This window comes from Parasteatoda tepidariorum, chromosome 3 (assembly GCF_043381705.1).
Source record: "Parasteatoda tepidariorum isolate YZ-2023 chromosome 3, CAS_Ptep_4.0, whole genome shotgun sequence".
Lineage (NCBI taxonomy): Eukaryota > Metazoa > Arthropoda > Arachnida > Araneae > Theridiidae > Parasteatoda > Parasteatoda tepidariorum.
The window spans coordinates 66,384,155-66,405,817 of record NC_092206.1 but is presented as its reverse complement, the minus strand read 5'-3'; the positions used below and the strand labels follow the sequence as shown (position 1 = coordinate 66,405,817).

Genomic DNA, 21,663 nt, shown 5'->3' with positions numbered 1-21,663 from the left:
TGATTATTTTATTTAACAATTCGAATTTTTTTTTAATCTTATGTTATTTGTACTTTTAATATTTATAAATATTGCAGTCTTAAATGACAAAAAACTTTAAATTTGACGAATAGTTTCTGAGACAGCAGATTTCAAAAAAGTCGTATGCTTAAAATTTTAGTTTTCTGAGTTTGAATAAATGAATTTTTTAATTTTAAGCAAATATTTTTCGATTCACGTAAAATGTTTTAGATGAATAGCAAAATGCTTAAAAAGTGAAATCAACATTAAGGGGTCCAAACAATTTGAACAATAGTTTTCCACCCCTAATCTATTTTGATGGTGAAGAATGCATATCTAGTCAAAATAAAAGTTAATTAAAAAAAGTAGATTTTGCAACTTGAAATTTCCTTTGTACTAATCAATCCATATATTAAGGACAAGGCATTCAAACCACTTCGATTGAGTCCTAGAGCATGAAAATCCGATCATTAGATCAAATGTTATTCGAGAATTCTATTTTACTATTCGGTATTTAAATTAAATTCCTGCATTTAGGATTGCATAACTTTAAATGCCAGGGGAGCAGCAATTAAATAAAACTAAAAAGAAAATTGTTGAAATTTTTATCCAAAATGATATTTTTTAATTTTCAAAATCGGAGAGAAAGAATGGACCTGTCTCTAACTAAATAACTACTTGGTAAAGTTTAACACCTGTACTTTGTATGTACAATAAATTGTATGTGCGTATGAACGTACAGACATTACATTCACAGGTAAATTGTGAGTACATAAGTCTACCTGTGTATGTATTCACATGCGTAAGTATATGTATATTGGTAAGTACATACAGAATGCAAATCTAGGCATGCATATAGAATGAATTCATATACATTTATACATAGTACATTGTAAGTACAATCAATTCATGTTAAACATATGAATACACCAATATATTCATATAATGTAGGCTTTTTAAGCAACCATTTAGAATAAAAATAACTTGTCTTGGCAGTAGGCATGGAGATTTAGTTAAATTTAAGCACTCTAGCTAGTGGGAAAGGAGTCATGATTTTGAATGGTATTATATATTTTGGCAGAGTTCAGAAAACAGTTGTATGTTGTAATGTCACAAGTACTGCTCGAAACATTAATGAGAAAGCTATCGCAACTGTGATTGATAATTTCTATTTATAGCGGTCAGAAAACTATTTAAATTTATGTAATTAATAGGCAAAAAACTTCTTTAAGTTGATAATTTATTCCACATTTCTATGGATGATAAATGTCTATTTGCCGATAAATTGTATTTGTAACTGTCAAGAAATAGTTAAAACTTATGTTTTCAGTCAAAAAACGACGGGAGCTTGTATTGTTATCGAAACCTGAGCTCTATTTGTTTTTAAGTACTCCAGCTATTTTTATAATGGCCAAAATTTTATTTGACGGCGAAATCAATTTTGCGAAAAAAATCACGAAATATGTGGTTAGCATTCTTCAAGAAACGATAAAGTTTTAGCTTCGAATCTTTATGAAGATCCGAAGCGTTTGAAACATGTTCATAGAATTTAAGTCAAAGCAATAAATATAAAATTTTCTTAGTGATAAGTTCGGTAAGATATCGAATTATATTTAAAACATTTAAGGAAGGTCAAATTTTAAAAAATTGAGTGCTATTTTCTTAATTTCTCTAAAAAAGTAAAAATAAATCTTAAGTGAAATCTGATTCTAACTGCAATATACATGTATGTTATATATACTCCTATTTTTACTTTGATCGAATGCAGAAAGACATTTTTAAACAGTGAAGAGAAGTCCAGCTTTTTAATTAAAACAAATTCTCTGATTTTTATCCAAATTTTCCTGGTTTTTCCAGTATAAAAAATTCTCTGATAATTTCATGTTTTCCCGGTGGGTGACCACATCTTTTAAGCATAAACAATTTATGTTATTATTTGATTATAGACTGTCCATAATACCTGTATAGAGAAGCCACAAAGCAATAACGAGCGCTTAATAAATAAATATAAAAATACTGATTCATATCAATACTGATAAGGTCACATGCTGACTTATAACATGTGAAAAGAATGAGGTTAACTTACAAATTCTAAAATCGATGCATTGAGAGAAGGAACAAAATACAAATATAGCTTTTCCTAGAATATCTATTTCTGTTATTATTTGTGTTCGCTTCCATAATACTTGGCTAGAGAAACCACTGAAGCAATAACAAGCAATGGTGGTAGCATAGTATCACAATACCAATTGTTTAAGATTTCCTTTTTTACATTTATTTCTATGATTTGAATTTAAAGACGATTTAATTTAATTTTATTGATGGAAGCTAGATATGAAATACTCGTGAACGATACAAAGCTGGAAAATCCACTTTATAGAATTTTTTACTATAGACTTAGAACACAACTTTACATCAGTTAAAAGCATTTCTCTTGCTTCATGATTTACCAATATTCTTTGACAATCTTTCGGTGTGAAATAAGTCAATCCATCTTTAATAATTCATTAAAATAAGATGTTTTGTAAGCGGTGCTTTTAAAAATTTTATAATTGTTTTTTTTCAGTTAAAAATTAATTTTATTTTTTTCTCTAATGCCCGTTAAATATTTTCATAGATATTTGCTACTGTTTTTAAACCTCTAAAACTGTTTTTCCCAAAACAATTAAAACAAAGATTACGTTATTTCTTCTTTTAGAATTTGGTGATTAATCAATTCAACTTAATTATTTTAATTTAGAAAATAATTAGCAAAGCATTCATGTTTTTACAAAAATCAACATAAAAATAAAAAGTTATTCGAAGGTATGTTATATCATGATGTATTGATATGTCTCAGTGATAATATATCCCGATATAAAATTTTTCACATTGCTCAATTCTAAACTCTAGTTTTTTATTCCAACATTCAGAAGAAGCCTATATATGTACTGGATTACTCTCCACCTATCAGAAAACAGAGGAGATGCTGGCGATCAACATTTGTAACTAACTTCTTCACTAAATATTTCTTGTATCTAAAAACGGATTTCCTCCAAGAAATACACTATTTCCCAATATGAAAAAGATTGTATCTGAGACTTTAAAAGTAAATCATTGCCAATTTTATATAGAATTGTAGTAAGACGTAAAGATTAAATAATATTAATTTTAAAATCTCGGAAACTTTAAGAAAACGTAAATAGGATGACAAGTGTTGTAATATATTCATTTATAGAGTAATTTCCTGTCGCTGAGAATAAAGTATTAAGCTGAAATTTTTTCTCTATTCAAATCTGCTGCAATACAATTATGGGGAAATACATGATATCGACAAAGAAAATGAAGTAAGTGAGCTGCAATAGTGGTTTTTATGAAAATTTCCACTGAGCTCACCAGAGTGCTCCCGAATTATCAACCCCAGTTAGGATATTTAATACTTCTAAAAAAGTTATAACTAATTATTTATTAAAAATGTATCTCTATATATCAATCTCTCATTTTAAACTTGATTTCGTAAACAAAGAAGTTGAGGCATTAAATATATTACATCATAATTTAAATAATAAGTAAATAATCAATTAGAGAAAAGGTATGCCTTATAATTTATTAGTCAGCAAAAATTAAACTACAGAACAATTGAACGAGAATTTGATTTATAGCGTGTTGCAAGGAATTAATGAAAACTTACAAAACTCTAAGATCTATGCATTAAAACAAGGAGCAAAATACACAGCTTTTCCAATAATAGCTATTTCTGTTATTATTTGAGTTCGTGAGACTGTCCATAATACTTGGCAAGAGAAACCACTGAAGCAATAACAAGCAATGGTGGTAGCATTGTAGATACATCACAATACCCGTTGCTTAGTATTTCCTTTTCTACATTTATTTCTATGTTATGAATTTGAGGACGATTTAATTTTATTTTATCAATGGGAGGTAGGTATGAAAATAGTGGTGAACGATACAAAGCTGGCAAATCCACTTTATTAAACTTGTTTACTATTGACTTAGAACATAACTTTACGTCAGTAAAAATTACATCCCTTACTTGATTATTTTCTAGTATTCTTTGACAATCTATCGGTCTGAAATAAGCACCACTATCAATAAGATGCTTGATGAAAGAAATACAATCTTCCCCTTGAGAAAGAGCCCATTCTTCAGTTAAGTAGTTTAAAGGGGTGTCACCATTTGCATCAATAACATTGACATCTTTTTGGTGGCTTACGACGAGTTTAAAAAAATCAAAATTCCAAAGACCTTCAGCTGACAGATGGACAGCAGAATTATTTTCTTTATCATCAATATCAGTAAAAGATTTTATTTTACCCAGAATACTTTCAGCATTCAGTAGATTTTCATCATCGTACGAAACTAAATATTCATGGATATAATAATAAATAAATGTACGGCCGTCATTGTCTTTGATATCAGGATTTGCTCCTGCTTCTAATAGCATTATCATTATATCAGTGAGTTGATTTCTGCAAGCTAAATACAATAGCGTTTCGCCTTCTTTATTTTTAATGTCTAAATTCGGGTTTGCTTCCAACATTTTGCTTACTGCCCAAGTATAACGTTCCTCAATACCGAGATGTAGAGGTGTGTTTCCATCAGTATCTTGTATATCTGGCTTGGCACCTGCTTCAATTAACTTTTCAACAATATACAACACTCTCATACCTACGGCATCTCCTATTGCATAATGCAAAGCAGTCCATCCTTGCTTGTTAACAGCGTTGATTTCAGCATCTTTCTTTATCAGAAATTCTAAAATTTCTTCATTTGCACGCCTATTTCTGAAATTCAAGTCGCACAAATCGTCTTCGTGTTTACATAGATGTCTGTAAATGTCTCTAAGCGGTCTGAACATAGCAGCTAAACATAAAGGGGAAACCCCGACATTAGTTCTCGATTTTATGTTCGCTTTCCTATTCACTAGATATTTTACAAGCTCTAACTGTTGATTTACAATGGAGTAATGCAAAGGTGTCCAATCATCTTCATTCTTTTCATCTACACTAATACCCATATTGAGAAACAACTCAACAACTTTCTTGTTACCATGACGCGCAGCAATGTGAATGGGTTTTTCCCCTTCAGAATTTGTAATGTGAGGGTTGGCTCCCTTTTCCACGAGGAAATTTATAACGCTAATTGTGTCTTTTTCGGCAGCTATGTGCAGTGGAGTATTATTATCTGGACCATCTGGACCTAATGAATTAGGATCTTGCCCAAGTTCAATAAAAGTTTTAATAACTTCTACGTGACCATTTTTAGCTGCAATGTGTAGAGGTTTGGCAACTCTCCCAAACATTTCTACATAATCAGCACCTTTTTCGACAAGGAGCTTGACAATATCAACGGCCCCTGCACATGCAGCATGGTGTAACGGTTTCCAACCCTTTTTATCCCTTTTGTTAAAATCAAGCCCGAGATTCAAAAAATACTCTATTACATTTTTGTGCCCATGTTTTGCAGCCAGATGCAACACGCTATAATTTTCATAGGTTTTTGCATATATATTTGCCCTTTTTTGAACTAAATATTCAATCGTTTCTAATTTACCCCCTATTGAAGCCCAATGAAGCGGTGTCCATTTTTTACTGCTGTGCTCATCAATGCTCATTCCAACAGAAATAAAAAATTCAATTATTTTAGTTTTTCCTTCCAACGCGGCGACATGAATAGCTTTTCCATAATCACTGGATTCAACGTGAATATTGGCATGGTTATAAAAAAGATACTGAACCATTTTCAGAAGACCTTTTTGAGAAGCATAGTGTAAGCAAGTCCAACGGGGATTTGTATTTAATTCATTTACATCGCATCCTTTATTGATATAATACTCAACTGTTTGCGTATGGCCATTCCCAGCCGCCACATGAATAGGTTTCAGGCCATCATTTTTTTTGCAGTAGATGTTAGCACCATTATTAATCAACAGTTTAACGACTCCTATATGGCCGCATAGCGAAGCATAATGCAATGGAGTCCAGCCATCATCATCTTTGTCATTTATTTTTAATCCAAGGTCGAGAAAATATTTTACAACATTAACATTGCCCGATTTGACTGCCAAATGTAGCGAAGACTCACCATATTTAATTTTAGCATTTATGTTAGCTCCGTTTTCAATAAGATCGAGGATTACATCCAGATTCCCGTTTAATGCTGCAAAATGTAGAGGCGTATAGAAATTTTCACTGACATCTTGAACATTGGAACCATTATGAAGAAGGAAATTTAGTACATCTCTGTGTCCAAATTTTGAAGAGAAATGAATTGCTTGATTACCATCTTCATCAGCAGCATGAATGTTGGCTTTATGTTTCAAAAGCACCTCAACTGTTTCAAGCTTTCCCTCAGATGCAGCTAAATGTAATGAGGTGTAACCGAGTTTATTAACAGTGTCAACATCTACTCCTTTAAATAAAAAATAATCCAAAACTTTTCCACAACCACTTTGCGAAGCAATATGTATGGGTTTCATACCTGTATCATTACTCTCTGCATGGATATTAGCACCATTATCAACTATATATTCCACAAAATCCACATCATTGTTCTCAGCAGCATAGTGCAATAATGTCCATCCAACTTTATCAGTTTCATTCGCATTACCACCTTCACTGAAAAAAAATTCTAGAATGTTTCTGCGACCAAATTTGGATGCAATATGGCAGTATTTCGATCCTATATCATAGACTTCAGCACTCGCATTTGCCCCATTTCTGATTAAAATCTTTACGATTTCTAAATGTCCTTTTTCTGCCGCGTAGTGTAAGGCTGTGCTCCCCTCCCTGTCAGTTTCACTAACTTCAACTCCTTTTGTTAAAAGCAATTCAATTATATCACATCGGCTAAACAGAGATGCTATGTGTATGATCTTACTGGAACTATCTTCTAATATGATTGTATTAATATCAAGGCATTCCTCTAAGAGGTGTTCAAAATCTTCAAGCTTTCCGTGTTTGATGATAAACATTGCTTCTTGTAACATTGCATCACAGAACACATGTTTGTTTTCCATTTTAAAAGCAAATTCAGAGATATTTTCCTTGGCAATTATGCAAAGTTAGATTTCAATTGTTAACATTTCCAAACCCAGAAGTGATGGATTTGTGCAATTTTTTCTGAATCAGTCTATCACTATTTACGTTAGAACGGTTGCGATGGTTGAATTTTGAGAAAATATTTTTCTGACGATGCTTTTGTACCTGTTAAAAAAAAGAGAGAGAAAGCTATTAGTAAATGAAAAATTTTACCTTTTTTTAAAAGAAGTATCACCGTAGTATATTGAAACGTGTTTGTGCAGTATTTAACAGTATGTATAAAGCTCAAAACAAGATAAATTAGCAACTGAAACAGAGCACATTAGGAATCTTTCTTTTTGTCTTCAAATTTTTACATATTGTTATTCTATCCTAATGGTTTAAGCGCCACACCAAAAATTTGATAAATAACCATGTAGATGATATTTTAAGATCCAAAATCAGACTTGATCCAAAATCAGACTTTCTGTAAATTAAGATACTGTTGTACTGCGGATTTAGATCATAGATTCTTGATCTTAAAATTATGGTGGTAGTGAAATCTACTAAATTTTTTAAGTCAAGAGTCAAGATTAGTTAAAGAAAGTCACATATTTTCAATTATCAAGGCCTATTGTATTGATTCCGTTTCATTTTGAACCATATGAGCATACATATTCAGAAACATAAACCAAAGTAAAACACCAAATCTAACATATCTAGTTTCCCTTTTGGAACTATTTTTAAAATAGGAGAGTAGCCTTTTTTGATCGTCCTATGCACTCGTTGTCCCTATATCAGAACTCTTACGCACAAGCATTTCTGAACTTAAGAAACATGCCAAATCAGACTCTTCCTTTAATTATTATTTCAAACAAAATAAAAGCAGGAAAAATAATCATAGAATACTTCGAAACACAAAGCTGATACTCGAAGTTTCAATTGACAAGAAAATGAGTAATACTTATGAATATAAATTTATTTTCGATTATAACAATTTAAAAGTATTTTCAAAAATTTATTTTATGCTCTACATTGGATATCCATATTTATTTTTTAAACAGTCAATTTTAAAAATAATTTGATAAACATAAACAACTATGCTTTTACATTTATTATTTAAATTTGTAATCACACTTTAAGTAAACTTTTTCTATCTCTACTTTAATCAACTTAGACGAAATATATTAAACTAAGATAAAATTTAAAAATCATATTTGGTATTATTGGTGCTTTTCAGGAATACTTACATAGACTTCTTTTTATTTACATTTCGTAATTTAAAATTTTCCATGTACACAACCATTACAGTCTTTTTATTTTGATTACACAATAAGTTATAAAAATTGCCTGAAAAGTTTCTAGGTTTAAAAATAAATTCCAAAAAAAAAAAATTATGCATGAAATACTAGAAGATAATTAAGCTATGGAATTCTTTCAAAATAAAAATAATTTTAAACTTAAGTACTGTAAACTTACCTAAACTAAATAAATATACTATGGAGATCTGCGCGTCACAAACATAGACGTGCAGAATATGAAACAGAACAAATGTCAACACAAAAGTCTGAAAAACAATATTTTTCATAAAGCAATGTAAGTTGTTTGCACCAAGAATTTAAACTTTCGCTCGATCGTAAAAAGCTATTATTAGTAAAAGTACACACTAATTTTTTCAAGACCTGATGACGAAGAGGACTCGCGAACCATTACGGAGCTTTTTGCGTCATCAGTGCACTCATAGCTTATACCAGGGGTGGCCAAGCTCCTTGATAGTAGAGCCATTTTTCAAAATTTGAAACTTTTCGCGAGCCGCAATTACATACGTATTTTAAAGGTGTGCAAAAAAGGTATAATTTTTTTTTTTTTTTTGCAGAAATTATATTTATAGAAAACATATAAAAAAAAGTACAAAATATGCGTATTGAATTCAAATATTAAAAATTAAAAACATTTATTTTACTTTTCTTGATTATTCCTTAAAATTTGGTGAATAATTGGTGACAAAACTTCTCAGTAATTCTTTGAGATGTTGGTTAGTTAATACTGATCGGTGTTTGGATTTCACGAATTTTAAAGTGTAATAAAATGATTCACTTAAGTACGTTGTTCCGAATATTGAAATAATTCGACAAGCAACCTTTTTTAATTCAGGATACTTCGATTCTGGTACGAATTTCCAAAATTCAGTAATCGACGTCGACTTACATTTTGATTGTGGAGCTATATTAATTCGAATTCTCCAGATGTTCTTTGGGTCATAACTATATTGGAGATAACTCATCTTGAATTATGTTAATTTCAAATGGATTCCGAAATAAATCAAGAGACGATTTAAAATATTTCAAGTCTTGAAATCTATCTTGGAATTCCGTCAATATTCCTTCTAGCTTACTTTTTCTTAGAAAAAAAGAAATAAAATATTGGTTAATCGGTCGGGAGTCGGTCGATTACGCCGCTGTTTATGTTCGTTCGCGTAGTTTTCGAAGAGTCATATCATTCTTAACTTGAACGGAAATGAAATTTGTTATAACGTTGCACTTAGTCTTTCATATTTGTTGTCAGGAATTTAAAAGACATTTTGAAACACGTACGGAACGATAATTTTTTAAAATATAATAGCACAAAAATGAAAATCGAACTCGGGTACATTTATCGAGAGCCGCAAATAATCCTTCAAAGAGCCGCATGTGGCTCGCGAGCCGCAGTTTGGCCACCCCTGGCTTATACGGTAGAGAAAAAAGAAGAGTTTGCCATCAAGAAATATAAATAAAATGTTATTTAACCTTTGTTTAGTTATGCAAATAAACAGTTATTGACGTCAAAGATGTTTCATTAATTTTGGTAATAGGCACTAATTGAAATAAAAGATTCAGCTATGAACTAAAAAGCAAAATTAATGGAGAGAATAGACTTACTCGTTACGGCAAACCTAAAAAATCACAATACAAATATTGACACCAATAATTCTTATTTTTAGTAATGGGCACTATTTGCATCATTGTAATTGGTACAGTTTTAGGCACTATTTGCATCATCGTAATTGGTACAGTGTTAAGAGTCACAAAATAAATTCTTATACAGGTACTAAGTATTTTATGATTTGGTTTTCTAATCGCAACTGCGCCAATATCTGTACAATTTTATAATAGATGTTTTACGGCCCCTAAAAGATCTAAGCAAATGAATTAAGTGTTTTGATTGTGGTAAATTTTAAACATAAGTTGCCTCGAGGTATTGTGCCAGATGATATTGAATACAGTTTATCTTTATTTTGATTGAGTGAACTTGTTATACTTAACCTAATAGCATAGAGCCAATGAGAAGGCCTGCAAATAATACTAAATACATTAAAAACCTTGGAATTACGTTAGCTTTATTATTTTTGTCGATCTAATTTTTTTCTTTCTATGCCTACCTGGGTTGAAATTTGTCAACTCAGGTGTATTAGGGCAGATTTGTAGGCCACTTTTTCAGGGGTACCACATTAGGTGGGCCAACTTTATTCCCACAGTAAGGATAGATAGTACAGAGAATGAAAGAACATTCTTGTCTTGCCCGGGAGTCGAACCCAGAATCTTTCACACGCAACAGAGTCCGATCGGCAGTGTTAAAGTTGGTTGTCTTAAAGTTTTGTACTCGATTCTGCAATGTTGATTAATTGATAGTTATTTTTTCACCCAGAAAGAAGGATGGACATTTAGCTAGTAATAAAATAAAAGACAGAGCACATTAAGAATTTGCTTTTTTGTTTCCAGATTTTCCCGTATTGTTATGCTTTCCTAATGGCTCGAAGGTCACGTCTAAAATATACTAATTAAACGGCTTAGATAGCGTTTTTAAAGTTACGAAATCATGCACAAAAACTTAATCTCTGTAATTTTAAGACATATTTTTTTCCGACGGACTTAGATTCATTTTCCATAAAAGTGTGGGGTAGCCTTGCAATATAAGTAAATCATGTCCCAATAGTTTAACCAGAAGAGTTATTTATTTGCCATTATTTACCTTAATTTGTTTCCCCCTTGATGTCAATATCAGTTTTTTCCTTATTACGCTGTATCTCTGGAAATATTTAAGAGAAACAAATAATGTTTGCACTCTTATATTAGATATTATAATACACAAAAACAATTTCAAACAAAAGATAAGTTTATAAGATAGTTTCGTCCCGCAGTGGACTGATCACCGAAGTCAAGCATCACTGGCTCCGGTCAGTGTGCGGGTGGGTGACCACTTGGATCAGTCTGCGTAGGGACCGAGGATGCACGGTATTGGTCCTCGTTAAACTATTCTACCGTAAAGTGCTCGACTTCGCTTGCAGGTCGTCGGGCTACCGAAGCAGGGGTTCCATCCCCTCTGCAGGGGATCAAAATTGCGATGGCATGTCTTCGGATCATCCTCAGGGATGTTTCCCAGACAGTCGCCAATAGCCCCTTGTGCAGCTCTACTGCGACGCAAATGAACTACAACAACAACAAATAAGATAGTTTCTCGTTGCGTATCCCGCCATTCTTCAGGCAATATTAAAGAAACATAAGTTGCACAGCCCGTGATTTATACACAGACGCATTTTTTTTTATTTTGTTTATATAACTGTGCAACCCGCTATTTTCCCATTTATGGTGCTTGACTTTGCGCACAGACCGTTTGGGCTATCAAAGTTGGGGAACCGTCACATGTGCAGGGATTAATAATGTGATGACTTGTCTTCGGATAATACGCAGTGTTCCCCAGACAGTCGCCTATAGCCCCTTGTGCAGCTCTACTGCGACGCAAATGAACTACAACAACAACAAATAAGATAGTTTCTCGTTGCGTATCCCGCCATTCTTCAGGCAATATTAAAGAAACATAAGTTGCACAGCCCGTGATTTATACACAGACGCATTTTTTTAAATTTTGTTTATATAACTGTGCAACCCGCTATTTTCCCATTTATGGTGCTTGACTTTGCGCACAGACCGTTTGGGCTATCAAAGTTGGGGAACCGTCACATGTGCAGGGATTAATAATGTGATGACTTGTCTTCGGATAATACTCAGTGTTTCCCAGACAGTCGCCAATAGCCCCTTGTGCAGCTCTAGTGCGACGCAAATGAACTACAACAACAACAAATAAGATAGTTTCTCGTTGCGTATCCCGCCATTCTTCAGGCAATATTAAAGAAACATAAGTTGCACAACCCGTGATTTATACACAGACGCATTTTTTTTATTTTGTTTATATAACTGTGCAACCCGCTATTTTCCCATTTATGGTGCTTGACTTTGCGCACAGACCGTTTGGGCTATCAAAGTTGGGGAACCGTCACATGTGCAGGGATTAATAATGTGATGACTTGTCTTCGGATAATACTCAGTGTTCCCCAGACAGTCGCCTATAGCCCATTGTACAGCGAAAGTGCATCATAAAAAAAAGAAGAATTTCCATTTAATGCCTAGTATTTTACTTTAAATGAAAAACAAATGAAAATGAACTTGAAAAACGAAGCCATTGGGAGTTCTAAAACCAATTTTTATATTTATTAAGCTAAAAAAGACGATGATATCAAGTTCAAAACTTTTTTATTATTATAATGACCAAGTAACAGCTGTGAATGATGCATGGTAAAAAAAAAGTTTCAATACTTTAACTAGTCTTTAATGAATTAATAATTAATCTTTTGAAAATAAATCAGTAAATAATTATTTAAACTTTCATTGGTTCTTTTTTAATGATTTTGAGAGGAACTGAAACTATAGTAAAATCAATAAAAAATTAATAGTTCAACATCCTAAGAATATCAATAAATAATTTTATAATACTACTATCATAAAACAGTTTTAAGAAGTTTAGAAAATATTTCATTTTTATATTTAATAAATTTTATTACATGTATATAAACACGTAAATAGAAATAATGAAAGTTAATGAGTAATTCATATACAAATAACATTCATAAACATTCGGTTTCTTGTTAAACAGTGCACAAAATATAAAGAAGAGAAAATCTAGAATCTCATCTCATCTTAATCTTATGATCTGATTTCCGGTTATATATCCTCCATTCTCACAATGTTATATATATATAATAGCTTTACCTATATATTATTTTGCTCTTCAAAAAAATAAAATCGCATCTTGTTTTTGGCAAATCCCAAAGACGAATTTTCGTAGCACTAAGAAATGGCGACAAAAAAGAATTTTTTTTGTTTTTGTTTTGTTTCGTAAGCATTCTTTATTTTAAGTTTTTTAGTTTCTAAATAATGATTTTTATTAAAACTTGAAATTGTTTGATAAAAATTGTTGTCAAAAAACATTTTTTACAAAATTAAAGTTCATAAAATTATGAGGCTTATGTATATTTTTGTTCATTCTAATTCTTGAAGTAATATGATTCTTAAAGCCATGAAATGTAAAGTTTAAATAGGTCTTTCGTGTTATTTCTATAAATTCAGTACAACTATTTCTCAGGCATTTGGTTTTAACTCTAATAAGAAGATATATATTTTTCCGATGTGTTTTGGATGTTCCTTCTCTAAAAAAAAAAGATACCATTTTATTTTCGCTTGCATAAAAAAGAATATTAAATATTTTTCTTTTTTAAATTTAATAAGCCACAATAAGAAAGGAACGTTACAATGCTACACGTTACATCAAAGACGTCTCCTGAGTAACTGAATGACTGTTCGTATAGAAATCAGCAGGTATTCGTCTCATGCAACAACGCCCCCTATAGTTCGTTGCGATCGTGAATTGCCGAAGCACTAATTTGTTATCTGAAGTTTAGATGTTTAAATTTCCTAAAGACCTATCACGCGAGTAAATCTTTAAAGAAAAACTGGAATGAAAAAAAAAAACAGACGTTAGAAAGACAAAGGCTTTCCCTAGATTTCTTTCTGGCTAGATGGTAAATATCATTTTAGATAAAACTACTTCCAACTTTTATTGTAAAAGTTTGGCTTACTCAAACATACACAGGGGCGTACGCAAGGGGGGGATTAGAGGTTTAAACCCCCTTGAGCTCAGACAAAGTGAATTTACAAAATAATACAGACAAAAATAAAAATTTTAGTAGAAATTATGCGGGTTATTATTTTTTAAGACTATATATTTTTATTTGCCTTATGCCTACTTTTTTTTTCTCACGGTATTTCTCAGAATACTGATAAAACATTTACTATAATAGGGTTGTATTTTTGAAACCAAATTCACGTGATACTGTTACGGGCGAGCCCCGATCACCGGTTCCTTTCTGACCTGCCAGTCGCGATAGTTTTCGAGACTGGCTGGCATTCGCGAGGTCTNCCCCCCTTGAAAAAATTCTGCGTACGCCACTGAACATACATATAGCAAAATATGCAAGAAAAAAAACATTTTTTTCTATAATTTAATTTAAAATTTACACAATAATACTTAAAAAGAAAAGTGTAAATAAATCCATTTTTAAAACTTCTAAACATTAAATCAGATTATTATTAAAATAAAATCAGAACATCAAACCAGATTAACCGATTATCTCAGATTAAAAACTAAAAAAGGAGTGGCCTTTTAAAATTTAAATGAAAAATTTAACGTCTTTCAGATAGTAGTTAACATTTTCCCTCTAATTTTTTATAAATTTTATAAGTGTTTTCAACCTTTCTGAAATACATTTTAGTAAATAACATTGCTCATCAAGAGTACATAATAAAAACTTTTTCCGCAAACTTAAGTTTCTGCAGCTGCATAATCTTAGCAGTCAGTGCATGCAGGCTGCACCTGCCTGACGAACTCTTTTATGTGTCATATTTCAAATAAAAAAATAAAAAAGAGCAGGGGAAGATGCTTTTTCAATGTTTATGAATGAGGAATGATTAAAAAAAATATTTACCTTTCCATTTGATATTTTTTATTCAACATTTACTTAATAAAGAAAAAACTCTCGACTTACTCAGTTTAGGATTAGTATTATGCTCAGTTTAGGATTAGTATTTTCATAAACTTTTTTTTGAAAATCTTAGTTATTTAATTATATTTTATAACCACGAAACCTTTCACAGTTAGCCCATCTCTGAAATATCTGGAAACTCATCGCATAAATGAACACTTACATTGTTTGTGTGTACTACACAAATAAATTAAGCGTTAGAATTAAGATTAAAGGAATTAAAATCAATCTCTAAATTAGACATAGTTATTTAACAACTCATCAAGGTGCGTAGTCAAATTTTTCAACGAAAAATAAGCACTCAAAAAATATTTTTAAGCACTTTAATGAAATATCATAATTAGGCAAGATTGGCAAGTTTTTGACAGTTGACAAGTTTCATCCGGTTTTAACCGTCATGTTAAAAAAAACCATTTGACATAGTTCTTGACAACTGTCAAAAACCCAAAATTTCGGAGTAAGAATAATTATTAGCTATTATAAATATAAAGTATTTTTTAATTTACATACATGTACAATTACAAGTGTTCCATCAATTTATGATCATGGATGTTTCTCTCTGGGTGAATGTGGCCCACCCTATAAAACGGGTATCTGTGTCAGCGTGGGTAATGTTGCTCTCCTCCGTGACTTAGGTTCACTGGTGCCCACTGGGTAACGTTAAATGAGTAATACCCCCGGCAATTTCCTAGGTCAAGAACAAAAGTTCAGTGCCTGCCATTAAAAAAAGTCTTCTGTAAACACAACGTTTCTGTTACTTTAATTTAGTAATTGTTATAACTAAAAGTGTCTTAAAGAAAAATATATTATTAATGCTAGGGAAGTTTGTCGCAGAAAGCCCGAAAAAATTCTGCCATTAAATTATAATTATACCAGTACACAATGCAAGTGTCGTGCGTGATCTAATTAAATGTCCCCAATGTTAATGGAGAAACTTGTCCCAGGTTTTTGACAGTTTTCAGAACTTTTAACAATTTTTGACACTTTACGACAGGTTTATGACGTGTGAAGTCAAAAGCCAGTTTTTGACATCAAAATCCAAACCCTGTAATTAGGATATGCAATGCACACAATGAAAAAGTATTCTTCTTCCTCTTGTTTAAGTTCTTCATAAATGCATGAAATAAATGCAAAAGAATTTCCTAAAACTTTACCAGATTAAGATAAAATAACTAGTTTCTGACATAGAACTCTTTTCTTGATTATATTAGCCACCATAAAAACAATTTATACACAATTTTAAAGATAATCAATATTAAGTTGCTCATTATATTTTTAAATTAATAATTACTTTATTTAATTATGTAAAAAAAAATTCTAAATTATAATTGATTCAACTATTATTTTAAAAGGTTATCGAGTGTATTTTTAGATTTAAATAAAATTTATTTATAAAATATTACTCAACAAAACATTAACAAGATTAATATTATTGATCATAACGAATTAATAAAGATATGCAAAAAATTTAGCAAAGTAAAAAATAACTCTAATTTATATTACAAACGTAAATTATTGAATGGCCCCTAAAAATGTTTATTATTATTTGTTACCTGGTTCAGTATTTAAATTTCTTTAATGAATTGTTAAAAGATATGAAATAATTCTGAAATGTAAATAGAATGAATGAATAGAAAAATATTAAATAATTTTTAAATATTGAAATTATTTGAAAAAATTGGAAGCTAAACATTATTTTCCCTACATCTTTAATCTTCAACAAATTTGAGATAATTTCATTTTTTATTTCAATTGTTTTTAAATAAAATCATTAAGAAATGAAGTTTTTAATGGAATTATTAATCCGTAATTTTTTACATAACTAATAGATTTTTTGCTGCATTTATAATATTAAAAGCCCCTTACTTCATATTCTTTTAAAAATCTTGGCACTAAATATTATTGAATTATGGCATATACTGAAAATTTTAAAAGTAATAATATAATAATTAATGAAAAAGTAAAAAGCAGTAACAAAAGTATTCAAGTACAATAAAAGTTCAAAATTTTTTTTATATGCAATTAGTGGACGATCCCTCAAGTAAAAATAATACGCTTAAAATTCTCAAGTAATTCTTAAATTTAATGAATAAGGTGATGAAACTTTGGGATTCTTGACTGCTCTGGAGACCTACATGAAAATGCGCAATTAGTGAATGATCCCCAATTCAAGTTCAAATATTATGCTTCTGATCTATAAATAGAAAATCTCGAGATGGCTATTAGCTAGCCAGTGACGAAGACGATGGCGCGTCACCAACAATGAAATTAACAAGAAAATTGTTTCCCATAATCAACGAAAATTTGTGAGATTTTTCGGTTCTATTGCAGAGGGCGGAAAATATAGCCTGGAATTGGGAATCTCTTGCAAAATGCAGCAGAGTTGCACATGAGAAGGCAAAAATCTTTCCCACTGAATCCAGCTCAGTACGCACTAGCAGATCCGCAAGTATTTCATCAAACATGCGCATTTCATACGCTACGGACTGACGGAACGCCGAATTAGATTGGGGTTGAATTATGCAATGCTTTTTGCTTAATTCGTGGCGAAAATCAATAAGATAAAGAAAAAATATCTCATTTCAGAAAAGGAAAAATTAAGCACTTTTTTCAAAACACCCAATGAAGAAAGCATCTTTAAGGGCTTTTAAAAATCTTTAAGGGCTTTTAATCGTAAATAAGAATCTTTTAAACACTTTTTTAAAACGCTACGAACCCTGACTATTAGTTATCTGTCATATATACTGACTAGTTATAATATGCAAATAATATTAATCTTAAAGTATTATTACGAGTACCATATTTTTAGAAAGACTGTATTTTTTTATAATAGTACAAATTATAATTATAGTAGTAAATAAAGCAAGTATTAAGCATGATATAATATTTTTATTAAATAACTTCAATAGCAAAAATTAAACTTACCCCAGGTTTTTGATTTTTTGTCAGTTTTCGACAGTTTATGACAGTTTTTAGACACTTCTCGACAATTATGTCAAAAATCCTACCCTGATTTAAAGATAATAACCCAGTCCTAATTTAACAACGAAGCAGTTTCCAGTAGGATATAGCATAGCAAAGGATATTAAAAACAAATCGATAAATCATTTATAAATACACCAACTAATACATCGCAATGGTTAGTAACTTTTAGAGTTATTCATAGGGAAATGGAAGGAGAAAACCGGAATATAATATGTAAAAAACAGGGTGCATAACTATATTAAATAATATTACATCAAAAATAAGTAATGGTTCAATTATAAAACTTGAATTATTTGAATTAAAAGAAGAAAAAAAACAAAATTAACATTAAATATTTTCATTTATTTTCTTTCTCACTACTAATCCTACAAATTCGATGAAAAAATCCCATAGCACAGTTGAAGTACCATTTTTATTTTATTGATAAGATGCATTTTAGCACAAATAAGCATTTTTTTTTAAATCAGCTCCATCAACTTTTAAAATTTGCTTATGTAAGAAAAGAACAGTAGTTACAATTACAGAAATCTCCATAAAAATAAAAAAGGGCAGGGTGCTTTTTAAAAAATAAGGATACCTTCAGTTTTAAAGGACACTAGTCTTACAAATTATATCTAGCTAGATAAGTACATTTCAAAACGGAATCCAAAATACTTCAATAAATAAGAGAAATAATATTTTAAGCACATTCACTTCTAGCCAGGGTTGGCAAGTTTTTGACACGTGACGGTTTTTACCGGTTTATACCATGATTTTTACCGTCATGTCAAAAACCCATAGTTTTGGTAAAACTGTATTTTTGAGTTTAACTGCTTATAATTTAAAACTAATTAATTTTCGGGCAATAAAATTAGAAAAAAAGTTGTTAAAAGATATTTAAGAACAGATTCTTGCATTTTCCCAACATGATTATATCAAAACATACTATTTGAAGTAAAATATTAGGATACTAAACAAAATTTTCAGCATTTCCAAGCATCATTTTGTTTGGCATATTACATTACCGATGAATGTCAAGTCATTCTTGACTTAGAGTTAGTTAGTAGTTACAGGCTTTGAAAGTTTTGTTTAGCTTATTTCTAATATTTAAGAAATGCCAAATTTTAAATTCTTCTTTTTAGTTCTTGAACTTATTAATAGTTCCAAGCTTTTTTGTTTGTTTGTTTATTTCTGACAATTAAGAAGTGCAAAATTTTGAATCCTTTGCAAAGCAAGCTATAATGATAAAAGTAAGTATCACTATTTTCAATAAGTATATTACAATATTTCTATATGAATGTATATCCTTCGATAAGAATACATGTATATAGTTGCCAAATCAATAGCAATCATTTACAACATTCATTTATAAAGGCAATTATGTGAAAATAATATATTGCCTGCTATATGCCATAAATTCAAGAAAACAGTAGGTTTTTGACGGTTTTTACCACTGTCATGTCAAAAACCAGTTTTTGACGGCAAAAACCCAGCCCTGCTTCTAGCCTAAAGTAATTTGTAGTTAGCTATTGTATTCTTATACGGTCATCGCACGAGAGAAAAATAAAGAGCAACCGTAAACGTAACCTATCGTCAACTCTAAAGGCAATTTTGCAATTCGGAGTTGCCGATAGGGTTGCTTAATTGCCGAAACGGTGCTCGTAATAGGCTTACCATTTTTTGTTACTTATCTTTACTTTTGGCTAATATTTATTATTTTTTTTCATGTGATGCTATTATCTTATTTTCTGAACGATGTTTTTAAAGGAAAGAAAAGTAAATCAAATACGTTTGCAAACGTCATCACATAGAATTGAAACGTCATAAAAAGCAAACGATCTGATTGGTCTAAGTGTGAGTTGCTCTTATTAATAGACAATTTTTCTCTCAGCGGTTGCTGATATTTCGGACAACTGTGATTTTAATGTCACACTAGGATTTTCGAGCAATTTTTGGAGAGATCTGATTGCGATTATATGGTTGTCGGTTTCGTTGCCGATAATTTTCATCGTGTGATATACAAATTAAATTTCTGCTACAGCAATCTCTTATTATAATATAATAAAAAGCATTTCCTTTCCTTTTTTTTTTTTTTTGAAAAAAGAGATTGAACTTTTTACAAAAAAAAGCGAAGACGGTGCATTACCTTTCGTAAAAGGGCAGACAGAGTAGACTGTCCGTCTAGAGACACTTAGGGAGAACACTGCAGTTAGAACCTGGATAATTACTTGTAGTTATATATGTTATATATGACATGAAGATTAAATGTTATGATTTTTGGTGAAACACAGGAAATGGGATACGTTGCTCCGCTATAAAATGAGTCAAATTTGACCATTGAAAAAATTCAAAGAAACCTAAAGAATAATTCTCATTATTTTAAAATGTCATAAAATTATGCAAAACTTAATAATTACATTAAGTTATATACAATTTTCAGAAAAGAAAAGTCTTTCAAATATATCTTTTGCTATAAAAAATTAAGTTATACTAGTTTAAATGATGAATAACAAATTTCGGGATATAATATCTAACAAATATTTCAAGAAATGCTTAGATAAAAGTTACATTAAATTCATTTGTTTTAAAAAATACAAAACATTAATTTTATTTATATGAGTGTTAACAAGAGGTTTTATTTACATTAGAGATGTAAAGAATAGTGATTTAACCGAATATTTGGTGACTGAATAGCAAAATATTTTTTTAAAAAAAATCAACAAATATTATTTTTGATACAGAAATAATTTCATATATTGAAAAATAATCAAAACTTAGCTGTATTATAGGTAAAGGAAAAAAAAGCTTTAATAAAAATGTTTAGGATAATAAAGATAATTTAGATATTAAGATACTTGGAAATACTTAACAAGAAAATATATTTTAAACCAAATAATTAAAAAATAAAAAATATCAAACCTGTTTTTCTTTGTTTAAAATAATCTCTTTAAAAGTTTTTTTTTAAATTTTATAAATAGTTTTAGTTTAAATAGGAATAAATGAAAAGAAAAATTAAATTCTTATGAAACTTTTCCACTCCCAAGTTTAAATACTAATGGGAATTTGCATTTCTTTAAAGAAGCATAAATATACAGTTCCTTGATGCTTAGATACCACAGATTTCTTGAAAACTATCGATAAAAGTAAATTAATGTAAACAAAATGTTCTAAAAATGCTTAGTATAAAACAACGCATCACCAAATCCATTTTCATATTACTTTTAAAATTATTTATCTTATGTATTGAGCTAGTTATTAAAATGAAAGTTGGGGAAACTTTTTATCTTGTTACAGACACGTTATACTCGTTACAATCAAAAACATAAATGGAAATCAATTGCTTTTTTAAGTTTTATTCTTTACTTTTCGGTATATGTTTAAAATTTCTCCTGTTGTCAGTGTAAAAAAATTTGTATTTTGATTTTATAAAATTTTTGTATTAATTTAAAAATGCATTTTCTTGTATTAAAAAAACAATTTTTAAAAAATATTCAAAACTCACTTACAATATTTCTGTATTTCTTTTTATTTAATGATGCATCATGTTACTTTAATAAGCAAACTGCAGACATCCTAGTGGCAAAAATAAATAAATAAAGGAAATTTCGTTGATATAGAATTGCACACACATACACAGGCCTGCCAACTTTCTAAGATTTTTCGAAAAATTCCTTCTAGTGGTAGCTAAGTTTTGAAACATTATTCTTTCTTTTATAAATTTAATCTAAAATTATTTTGAACACCACTACTTGTAAATAAATCGAAAGC

General features: G+C 30.2%; 1 protein-coding gene across 5 annotated transcripts in view; it reads right to left on the bottom strand.

Moving 5' to 3' along the window:
• Positions 1–3,565: 3,565 nt before the first annotated feature.
• The window catches only part of LOC107454385 (ankyrin-3), a 28,253-nt gene continuing 10,155 nt past the window's right edge, over positions 3,566–21,663 (bottom strand). For 2 of the 5 annotated variants that reach the window (XM_071178792.1, XM_043049326.2), the window contains exon 2: positions 3,566–7,205. In XM_071178792.1, coding sequence (XP_071034893.1) covers positions 3,743–7,018 — 3,276 coding nt within the window. In that variant the 5' untranslated portion in view covers positions 7,019–7,205 and the 3' untranslated portion in view covers positions 3,566–3,742. Of the gene's footprint in view, positions 7,206–8,498; positions 8,647–20,041; positions 20,253–21,401; positions 21,420–21,663 lie in introns of those variants that run through there. The other 3 variants (XM_071178790.1, XM_071178791.1, XM_071178789.1) reach the window with 3 other exon arrangements.